This window comes from Stylophora pistillata, chromosome 14 (genome assembly GCF_964205215.1).
Source record: "Stylophora pistillata chromosome 14, jaStyPist1.2, whole genome shotgun sequence".
Lineage (NCBI taxonomy): Eukaryota > Metazoa > Cnidaria > Anthozoa > Scleractinia > Pocilloporidae > Stylophora > Stylophora pistillata.
Window position 1 is genome coordinate 12,406,614 of NC_142532.1, and position 11,560 is coordinate 12,418,173.

At 39.6% G+C, this 11,560-nt stretch overlaps 1 protein-coding gene across 3 annotated transcripts in view; it reads right to left on the reverse strand.

Annotated features, from left to right (window-relative positions):
- Nucleotides 1-1,844: 1,844 nt before the first annotated feature.
- The window catches only part of LOC111330633 (uncharacterized), an 82,561-nt gene continuing 72,845 nt past the window's right edge, over nucleotides 1,845-11,560 (reverse strand). For all 3 annotated transcript variants that reach the window (XM_022935528.2, XM_088744390.1, XM_022935529.2), the window contains 13 exons: nucleotides 11,243-11,415; nucleotides 10,809-10,944; nucleotides 9,994-10,311; nucleotides 9,319-9,651; nucleotides 8,230-8,553; nucleotides 7,469-7,795; nucleotides 6,723-7,055; nucleotides 6,043-6,105; nucleotides 5,081-5,359; nucleotides 4,331-4,654; nucleotides 3,713-3,856; nucleotides 3,465-3,580; nucleotides 1,845-2,695 (listed from right to left, as the gene is read on the reverse strand). In XM_022935528.2, the coding sequence (XP_022791263.2) occupies nucleotides 3,494-3,580; nucleotides 3,713-3,856; nucleotides 4,331-4,654; nucleotides 5,081-5,359; nucleotides 6,043-6,105; nucleotides 6,723-7,055; nucleotides 7,469-7,795; nucleotides 8,230-8,553; nucleotides 9,319-9,651; nucleotides 9,994-10,311; nucleotides 10,809-10,944; nucleotides 11,243-11,415 (2,841 nt within the window). In that variant the 3' untranslated portion in view covers nucleotides 1,845-2,695; nucleotides 3,465-3,493. The remainder of the gene's footprint in view (nucleotides 2,696-3,464; nucleotides 3,581-3,712; nucleotides 3,857-4,330; nucleotides 4,655-5,080; nucleotides 5,360-6,042; nucleotides 6,106-6,722; nucleotides 7,056-7,468; nucleotides 7,796-8,229; nucleotides 8,554-9,318; nucleotides 9,652-9,993; nucleotides 10,312-10,808; nucleotides 10,945-11,242; nucleotides 11,416-11,560) is intronic.

An 11,560-nucleotide genomic window follows, 5' to 3' on the forward strand; every position in this document is an offset into this window, starting at 1 on the left:
ATTTTTACCATTTTTAACCACTTTTACCTTTTTAATTCTAGTAATGAGTTTTATATTTTAGGGGCGATCAGCAGACGAGCTATGATTCCTTGGTTGTAAAGATACTTAACGTATCAATAAAACTAACAAAATATAATTGACCAATCCTAATGAAGAGTTGTATCACACCTACTATATTGATCTTAGCCATACGCATTGATGTGTTCGTCCCTTCGGAGGTGCAATTTAAGGTATCTTAAAGTCCCTTCTTCGGACTGCTCCACGTTTGAGAACATCCAGATTTATCCTTCAAAAGTTTGTATAAAAATGACTAACTTTGTAACGAAACGACTTTTTACATTTATAGAAACGACTTTATCGATGCATCGAATCGACTGTGTCGATGTTATCGAATCTACTGGTCCCCAGAGAAAACAATATTATTTAGTTTGGTAAAAGGTTTAGTACTTAATCTTTAAAGAATTAAAGTGTTCGACGAATGAACGCAAGTTATAGTAATAACTGTATGTATGCCGATACTTATTTTTCATCTGGACAATAAGAATATTAAACAAGCGAGAGTTCATAATTATAAAAAAATACATTAAGAACTGTGATCGTTACTGAAGTTACTTAAATTCAAGAGTGTCGGAGTTCATCTCAACCCTCAGCTCATCTAGAAAACAAATCAAGTGCCGTGCCTCTGAGATTGATATATTTTGGTAGGAATTAAATACCACTACAGATAACAGACCCTACGATGGAACCGAGTTCGATTTACCTATTAAATACAGATAACAGAATTAAATACAGATAACAGACCCTACGATGGAACCGAGTTCAATTTACGTTTCCAATAGGTAATCGCTAGATGTCGGGAGAATTCCTTAGATAAAAAACTGTATTCATCATTAACATGGTGAGCCAGCAAGATATTTGGGAGTGTGGGAGGGAGCAAAAATAGTCCTGACAAGAGAGCAGAGTTGCTTGTCTCGTTCGTGTAAGAATAAAGATAGAGATCACGTTCGACGACCACCTATTCTAATGGGAAAGTTCCCTCTGATTGAAAGGTTATAGAATTCTCAGGTGAGGTCATCTGAAAAGTCAGTGATCGAATGTGTTGGCAAGGCTGACTCAAAGCCTAAACAGAAACTTACTTGTTGATTAACAAATGTATTTTCTATTTTCAATACATTATGATACAATACTCAAGGTCATTTTATTCATGACGATGATTAGCTTCGACAATGTTGAATCAATGAAGGCGTTTGAAGCAATCTTTCCATAGTACACTCCACGTTTGGTAACTAGCCATTCTTTACTTGAAAATCAACATAAAGGGCGGGTCTTGGAAAATCTTACGGGGCTAAAAGAAGTTATGGAGTCAAAGCGAATGTATACATGAAGGACACTGTTTGCTTTTTCATGTTATTAATGACAGGTCTGTCTCATGGACGTTTTATTGCATAAATTGTGGCGGCAATTTTCTGTAAACGTGCGCCTTCGTATTTGAATTCTAATGACTTAATACAAAAGCAATACAGCTGTCACGAAGGAAAAGAAAATGGACAAAAGAACAATTCACCATCTTTGACCTCCATGGTATCTTCTTCGATCGCGATTTCGACTTTTCAGCGCTCCTAATTCATACACAATTTATCAACTTTACCAAAGTTCATTTAGTGAAGCTGTGACTTTGCCTTTTAATTGTGAGGGTTTCAATGGGTTGACGGCTATCGTATTCAAATTCAAGGCGAATATCTATTGTTTGAGTTCGTCAATGTATTTACGAAATCTTTGATGGAATGAATCTTACCAAGGATGTGGACTGAGGTTGATTTTCCTCAAATAACTACCCAACACTATTTGCGTCTCTCGTGTTTTTAATGAACAAACATCGTTTCAACATCATTTAAAGCCAACAATACTTTAAACAAGAGTATAAAAATAACTTTGCATTTCTGTAACTACTAACTAATATACATGTATCTGAGGACACTATGTTACATTGCTTAGAGTCCTGTAAAAATATTTCATCTTTACTCATTTAGGGAAGGAAGAAAATCGATTACTTCTGATTAAAGAGTCTGAATGAACCATTTCGTTTTAAATGTCACGTCAAACTTCTTAAAAAGGATTTCTAGCATGTAATTCAGATATGAGAAAGGCAGATTTGCCACAAAAGGTTGCTTGTTGTAAGGCCTCTTCGTTACAATGTGACTTATTTTTGTATTGACAACTGTACTTGTTGACAAATTTATGAATAGCGACCGGAATACAGAGAGCCTTACAAGTTCATCATGATAAAATCAGTAAACTTATCTTAAGATAAATCATCTAACTTGAAATGTTCTCCACTGAAGGCACGGCCCTACCTTATGAACCGTGACCAATGTTTACCAGGAATCTGGTTACTTTCGGCGAACGAGCTTATGGATATTCATATAAATAATGGTATGAATGTTCTTCAATATAATTTAACAAGTACATTGCTGTATAGAAATTGCAGGTCGTGTAAAATAAACCGCTGCGAAGCGCTAAAAAGTGCTTTGAACGTATTGCGTTGAGAAGGGAGGGGGGGAGATGATATACAAAATTAGAAACCAAGTATTCATCTCTATATACAAGACCATCTGTGGAAAAAATATATTACTTATAAAAGGTTCTTTCCAAACGGAGGTAATCACAGCCATTGCCCTTTAACTGTGATTGTGACCTAAAAATAAGAGAATAAAAACTTTGTGAAGCCAAATTTTCCTTTCAGCAGCAGCAAATCACCGTGGATGCAGCTTGTGAGAAGGAATTCAGCAACAGGATTTTTTCTGAGTTCAGATAGCTGCAACTAATCAGTTAAATGGTTGCGAGAATTCTCGAAAGTTATGCAAACCCGACCCGCACTCGAGAGTTCGCATATCTCCCTCGGGTTTTCCCACCCCCCTCGGGTTTTCCCATCCCCAGGTATTTTTTTTAGTTACCATTCTCTGGTCCAAACACAGCTGTCGACCTTACAGAACGCATGTCAAATTTCATTCCCCTCATAAAGATATATACCCCAAAACGGGTAACATGATTATGGTCTCACAAGACAAACTTACTCCAAAACAAAATACGTCGCACTAGCCAAGTGGCCAAAAACGACAAGAGAGATTGTTTAAGTTTCCGCGACATCACATTGCGAAGAACTCCCCTAGATGGCTATTCGTCGTATTAGGGGTTTACCCGCCCCCACCCCCTTCTGCCTCTCTCTTCTCCGCCATCCAGCAGTTTTGTCAAGTTTCTCTGAAAGATCACCAGTACCCATTTAGAATCGTAAGAGGAGAGGGGTAACGTAAGGGGTACTGTAAGAGCTCTTTATATCGCCCAAGAAAACCAAAATGCAAACAAGCCCTGGAAATCTGGGGGAAATCTTTCTCTCTCCTCATTTCAAGATTTCAAGAAGGATAAGTAAAGTACTTGCTTGAAATCCAAACGCGATAAAAACTTACCAACGATTTAAATGTTATTCCGGGATGAATTAATTCGTTTCAGCTGCTGTCGCGGCACTGGAGCGAGGACTGGGAATCGCTAGATCCAAGATCCACGTCATACAGCAGTGGAGTGCCTAGACAAACACAGAGCGAACGCACAAAACATTATAGATTTATAGGCGTATTTGTGACATGCGCAGACGTTATTCAGTGCTGCCCTCTATTTTCAAACCCATTGTCAGCCCTGATCAAGATTTAAATATTACCTGTTGCCATCTGGAGTTAAGTTCGTCCATCGCCTGTTGTACTGGTTGGAATTCCGACGAGGAACAATACTCTCGCATGGCTTTTCCTTGGTGTAGCAAAGTTCTAAGCTTCGCATAGTTCATATTGATGAGTCTTTGTAAGCCCTAAAAGGATTCAAAACTAAGTTGAGATAAAAGTGTGGATCATGTTGTCTACTACATTTTTATCGTTATCAACCAAACCATTGTTGAAAAGCCCGCAGTACGTGTCTGAAGCTATGCAAGATCTGCTATATAACATCGGCTCCTTTAGCAAATGACTTCAAAAGTCAGAACAAACTTATCTGCGGCTCTGTATAACATTCTGACCTAAGCGTCAGCTCTAGAGAATAATTAAAAGCACCACATAAAAACAAAACAAACAAACGAAAATAAAAAGCAAAAAAAAAAAAAAAAAACCTTCGAGTACCGTTCATTTAAAAGAATCAAAAACTTAAAAATGTAAACATGGCTTGGTAAATATCCATCATTACTTACTTCCACTCCGGTGTATAATTATTAATCAACTAATATTGTACAACACTAGGGGAGAGACCATTAAAAGTAAGTTAATACTTCAAATAAATGAAGCCCTAATACCTTAAGTTTTTCAAGCTGAACTCTCGGCTCCGCCTCCGAAGTATAAGGATCGAGGGTAATCAGCTTGAGTTCCGCTTCCGTTAAAAAGCTGTACACCTCCTGCCGAAGGGTTTCAAATTTTTCCACCTTGTCCGACAACTTGCTATAGAGATGGAGACGATTTTCTACGCGACTAAAAATCGCTCCCCACCGGCTCTGTATTGACTCCACCCCAACTCTGACATCGGAAGCAGAAGTAGTATTGGCTTCCAGCAGCAGGTATTTACTCCGCTTGATGATACGCTCCATCTGCGGACGATGCGAATTGACGTCTTTCAGAAATACCTGGAGGAGAATCAAAGAGAATTATTTTGCGTATCCTAACTTGCTCTAGAAACGACGGGTTTCAAAACAATGGACACGATAGGGCCGGTTATTTGTACGAGATCTAACAGAAACCACGGTTTTACGCAGTCAGAGGGCCTGAGGCTTTCTCTATAAGAGGGTTGAATTGATTAAATAAATGTCCTTCCACTGTTAGCTTTCGGCCCTCTTGACGATGTCCACAAAAATAAAATATTCAGATAATCAGATAAAAGGTCGTGCTAAATTGAGGATTGTTTAGGACGCAATTTTGTTGAATAACGGCTAAACTTTGTTTATATAATCAGACCTATAAGTCGAGTACAACTCTAAAAAAAAAATAAATAAATATAGGCTGATTATAATCTTACACAATAATCTGGATTCCAACCTTTAGGCTAGCCTTACCTCAAACCTTTTGAATTTACTCTTTGAGACCTCCAATCCTGATGACATTGCTTCCTCAGATTTTGTAACAGATGCTTCTGTCAGGTCAATCCACTCCACAAACTTCTCATATTCGTTCCAAAACTCTCTGCATAGCACCATTCTCTCTTCCGCTTGCCTTCTTTTCGCTGACACAGTGTGGCGAGCATTTATCCAGCGGTTTTCAAAACTCTCTTTAGTCCTCTGGAGACTTTGACGATCCTCTTCTGAAGGGCAAGCCATGCGATCCCGGCGAAGTTTCTAGAAATTAATGAGACATACATTTTGTTATAATCACTGACCACAATACTGTGCGGGGGACTTTACCAGACTGCCAGTGGCAGTTTACAATGAACAAAGGCGAATTATTTACAGATGCCCCCTACCCCCAATTGCTGTAGCCAGGCCAGACCACATCTCGTGATCTCGTGATGTGCGTTCTTTAACGTCCCCTGCCTAATCAAATTATCTAATTAAAGATGCAGGGAGACGGGACCTACGGTTTATTTGTCCTTATCCGAGAAGACTACAATGTCCGTCCATTTCTTGATATTATAGAAGGTTAGCACATTCTTCTCAGTTATTTTAAGACTATGAGTGTTGGTCCGGCCGGAGCTCGAACCCTCGACCTCCCGCACAACAGTCCAGCGCTCTAACCAGTTGAGCTAACCGGGAGGCGGTTAGCTCAATCTCTAGAGAGGTTCTGCATGGCAGCCATGTTGAATGGCAGGAACAATCAAAATACTTTGCATAAGAAAGAAAATGTTTTCCCATGGGAAAAATAATATATTGTTCCTGCCATGCAACATGGCTGTTGTGCAAAAGCTCTATACGGTGGATCGCGCGCTATGTTTGTTGACACATCCGCTGGGCCCAGAAGGTTGGTAAGAGGTCAATCACAAGTTATTATTGAATAATAGAACCTATTTTCATTCAAAGAATACCTCACACAATCGGAGAACCGTTTGTACGTCAGTGGCGCGTCGTTCTACATCTGTTTCAGTATCCTACAAATTAAAATGAACTGTTCATTCGCACATCCTTAAGTGAAATTAATTCAGTCGCTCAGATTCATGTTACGGCTTGCGGTAGTTGACAAGTTTTCTTTAAAACACATGTTTAGCCTTACATACCACTCACTGGAATGGAATTACATTCAAACCTATAAAGGGTTCTGTGATAAGTCTGTTGGTTAAGTCACCTAACCTCCATTTTCAAACCTGACTTACCAAGTTTTGGGCAGATTTAACCCCTGAAAACTTTTTCCGTGGCAAGTATTGACAAGCGCCGACAAAACATTTCTCCGTGTTTATTTCTCTTTCATACTGCCAAAAACATGTCAAAATAAATTTTTCTTGCCAATTTGCAATGGCAAACTTAAAATATATTTTCAATTGCACAGCGATAGAAAGGTTGCCAAGCGAACGCTTCTTGAAAAGTTTGGGAAGGAAAAACTTCTTGCATTTTCTAAAATGCACTGTCTGCCGAAATTGTGTTACTCCAAATGCGACTTCATTTCAGTCTGTTTTCAGATTAAAAAGGAATGCTTATTACTGTACGACACAAGGTCGTGACAATCGACAGAAACAGAGAAAAAGGTGGTTCCGGACATTTTGATAATTACCTTCATTTCCTTCACTTTCCTTTGAAGCTCGGAAACAACACAGGAGCTTACGACAGAAAATTCCCTCAATTTCGTCTCTACTTCAGCCATCCATGTGTTGAGTTGCTTGAGTTGAATCTCCAATAGTTTCAACCCGTACCTGGTTTCCTCTGCCTTCTTGTATGTGATTCCCAACTGCTGACACAAAGCGCGCCAGCGGTCATTCAGGTTTTTCTGTTTCTCAGCAACTGCACCTGCGTAAGGCGTACCACCCGCCTTGCTTATGACGTAGTACGCACTTTCGTTCAGAGTCGACCTGGTGTTCTCGTGACCTTCTATGTCAGCTACATAAACCTGTGTAGATAAAAAATGCAATGGTTAACTTCCATGCTAAGGGAACCATGCCACAGTTTCACAAAGTTTCTCATAAGGAGCTTTCCTCGAGGTGAAGATGGTAAAATAAGGCAAGTTTTTCCACGGCAGGTGATCTCTGAGGTGGCAAGAAAGAGAATGCAGCTTCAAAGTGGTACAGCTTTGGAAATAGTCTCTGTGAAATGTAAAGTATTATCAAATACCATTTTGAAGAAAAATAACTTTTGTTTACAAAATGATTGTTATCATCGCCACACAGCATTCTCTAGTGCTTGACTTGCATCATATCCACTACAAGCATGCAAATAAATCTGTTCCCGACTGGAATCTGCGACATTATCACCTTGCCGACTGAGGCAAATAGACAAACGAGCCAAACGTCTAAGACATCAAACCTGAAAGACGGTATCTCCTTGATCATCCGGGATACTGAGAAACGACTCTTCAAGTTCACGTGTTACCGACGACTCAATATTAACCAACCAATCAGAGAGGGCTTCATGCAGTTGACTAAACTGTTGGAAATGTCTTAAGATCTCAGCCAAGGACTGCATGGAACTTGACAGTAGGTGACAAACGCTTCCCCAAAGAGTGGTCATGGAGGCAACTTGTTTCTTGATCCGTTCTGAGTCGTACTGATCCGTTGATTTCGAAAGCTCTTCCGCACGCCAGCTGATTTTATCCAGCTGAGGTTTCCGTTCATCGATCTCTCCGGCGATAGCCTATGGATGGTAAATAGAACTTGTTGCCTAAAACTTACGAACTCTTTAATTCCCAAAAATGTAACTGTTCCTCAAAACATCAATAAATCATTCCACATGGCTAGTAAGTTGAAAAGTTAGTGTCGAGCCCTGATGTATGCTGTTGCTAATAAATAAATAAATAAATGAAAAGTTTCTTTGCATCTAAACGACTGATATGATAAATAAGTCGGTCTGCGAAAACGCTGCATCATAGGTGGAGTATGAAGGGAACTTTCTCGTTTCGGTACTATTTCCCTCAGTTTGAGGTTTCCCTCACACTTGCACGTGCTAGAATGATGGCCTACCGTAAATTGTGTGTCAAAAGGCTTCTGGACCTCAAAGCTAGAAACGCATGTCGAAATACGCATCAACGTTCCATTAAGAATGCTCAATATTACACTTGATGTAGTTACCTTCATGGCGCCTAGCTCCCTCTCAACGTCACGAACTGTTAGGGCCTTGGACTGAGCTCTGAGTACTTTCTCCTTCTCTCTCAACCACACCATCAGGTTTTCAGTGAGTGACGTGTACTCCTGCCAATCTTTTAGTGAAAGCTCTAATTGTTGCTGGTTGCTTGTCACACGATTTGTTATCATTGTCCATTGCCTCGTTACCTTGTCGAGTTCTCTGGCGGCTTTGTTACCTAAACTTCCTGGAGTTTCTTCGATTATCAGCTGACCAGTAGAGCAGAAGTTGTTGTACTCTGGTCTGTGAGCATTGATCTCTTTTTGGCACATCTAGAAGTATAAAAACAACTTTTTGGCAAAACCATTACTTCCATTTTCATGTTGCCACGTTAAGTGTTTAGAATGAAAACGCGCTAGGCTAAGTCAGGCAAACAAGAGTAGAGAGATGGTTTCCAGATAAGAGTTGACCACTACTATCTGACTGCGTGTTATGCTGTTGATAATTACTTCGGGATATTCCCTTTCGCTGGAAGGAAAACTTTAGGGTTGCTGGAACAGAAATGCGCCAAAGAGGTAACGGAATGATCCTCGAAGGTGAAATGCAATTAATGAAAATTCAGAGATTTTCCTTATTTCAGTTGATCTAAGTGGATAATTTTGTTACCTGTTATCACCCACAGGTTAGACAGGGCTCGACACTAACGGTAGCCAACTAGCCACAGACTAGTAGAAATTCAGTTTTGGCTAGTGGTTTTTTATTTCCACTAGCCAGTTTGGCTAGTAAACAAACTGAAATTGTTGTAATATCTAAGTTGTCACTAACCATTTGGCTAGTAAGTTGAAAAGTTAGTGTCGAGCCCTGTACTTTTTAGACTTAATTCATTTCATTGGATACGCAATCTTCTTTGTTTTAGTGGATTGCCCTTTGGGGGATCATTTCGTTCCTTCTTATCATCCGCAAGTTAAACTACGATTATGTCTTTATACTAGCAGCAAACGCCTGAGGGCTATAGAAAAGAGTAACAAAAGTGACAAGAATAGTAAAATGTGGAAAAGTTCGGTATGGATTTGAAAATTTTGTTTCAACATCGTTACCTTGACATGTTCAAAGTGGACCTTCATTTGTTGAATGCTCGCGGACGATGGAACTGTAAATCCGCTGTGCGTTTCAATTCCATCCATCCACTTTATCAAAGCTGAACTCACACATTGGAATTCTTTCAATCTTTCATTCTGCCGACCAACTTGCTCTTTGTGTTCATCTGCTCTCTTCAGCACAGAGCTCCATAATTGACGTACGTGCGACATATTATCATCAAGTCGTGTCTTGTAATTGCTCCCTGTGAGCACATCTTGATCAAGATCTTCTGACTGACGAAGCAAAGAGTCGAAATCCAGACGGTATTTTTCGAAGTTGGTTTGGAAATCCTACAAAAAAAGACAACACAAAGGAATTAAATAAAAAGCGTCGTTTAACAGAAAAAAATGCAAATGTAAGAAGTTGGATGACGCCTGAGATTCTTGCTAACTAGCAAATAATAATGATAACGACAATGACGGCCCTGTCAACCATTAAACTACCAAAACAAAGCCATCTAAACAACAAACAAAAAAAGAAAAGGGGTGAAAAAGCAACTTTGAGATTATCAAGGAACTTGCTCCCGATACTGGGACGAGCAAACAAGAATGACTGAGTCAACGAAAATAATATCAAAAATAACAATAAAACAATGACAGCCGCAGCAGAACATAGACAGATAAAATACTCACCTCTACACGATCATGATTAAGAGCCATATCTGTCTGATCAAGGCTCGTGTTCTCCGTTCCTCGCAGAACAGTTTGTAAGACAGCACAGATTTTCTGGTGTTCTTGATCAAATTCCACTTGTCTTCTAATCGCCCGTTTGTTACCTTCAATTGAAGACGAAAGTTTTCTTCTGAACTGATCCCAGCGTTCCTCGAGCTGGGCTACTTGATTTTTCATCTCTTGAAATTCTTTCTGGTGAGTTCCATTTATCATATCATCGATGCCACTGTTCAAGGACTCCAGCCTGTGATTCGATTCGTCGAGATCTTTTAAAAGTTCCTAATCACACCAAAAAAATGTCAAAAGTTCAGACGTGTGAGAATTTCTCTGTGTTTTGTCTTCCGTTGCACAAAAGACTTTTTTTTCATCATGACATAGGCTCCTTTCGTTAGTAAAGGATCAGTATCATTTCTCTAGATCTAAAACCTTGATATGATGTAAATACTATATTTTAAATAGTGAAATATAGAGGTTTTGCACAGCAGCCATGTTGGATGGCAGGAACAATAGATTAATTTACCCATGGGAAAAAAAATTCTATCTTATGCGAAATAATTTCCTTGTTCCTGCCATCCAACATGGCTGCTGTGCAAAACCTCTATTGGGTGGCCATAAAAAACACACGGGAAATCATTAAAGCTTCACTTTTTATCTTTTCCTTGTCTTATTAATGTCTCCTAATTTATTTCTATCATTCAAGAAGTGGAATCAGCAAAATAGAAAAAAAAGAAATTATGAGATTACAGACTTGTTAAGCAGGAGTAGGGCGAGCTCACCTCTTGTAACTCCAGTCTCTCAGAATTCTCGAAATCTCTCTCGTTAATGACTTTTGTTTCAGCTTCATCAAGCCACGTGACTAGGCTGTTAACCGACTCTTGTAGTTGCGTGAAGCTGCGCGTGGCTGACGCAATCCTGTAAATGGGACCGAAATAAGAATGACAAATATTTACTTGCTAGAATCTGATACGGATAAATTCGAGAGAAAAAGAACATTCTCCATAGGAGGGGAGGGGGATGTGGAGTAGGATTTTAAGAGTGGAGGAGCAGTGGCCCGCTGCCAGTGTTACCCGATGCCAAATGTGGTTTGGGTTCAACTGGCCCTTGCTGAAAGGGTTCTTTCGATCCCGCAAAAAAGCATATGCTGATTTCTTTTATCTTTCCAACGATAGAGAGGCAATAGTAGTAATGATAAAAGAGAAAAGCTACGCACTGCTCGTGTTTGGTTTGGAGCTGTTCCTCAAACGAGGAAAATGACTGGTTGACTTCATTCCTGAGCGGCGTGATGTGATTGGCTCCTGAATTGATCTTTTCTTTCAGTGAGTTTGCCATCGTGTTAATCGACGCCAGCCAATCACGGTGAAGTTCTAAATCCTGCTGCATTTGCTAAAATTAATAAAACGTAGGAAATATTAGTCCTACATAAAATTTTCAAACTCAGAATCAAATGTAGTCAAGCATTGTGTGAAAGACAGATGGTTTGTTTGTTTGCTTTGATTGGCTATAACTTACGGTATGAAGAACAGGCAGT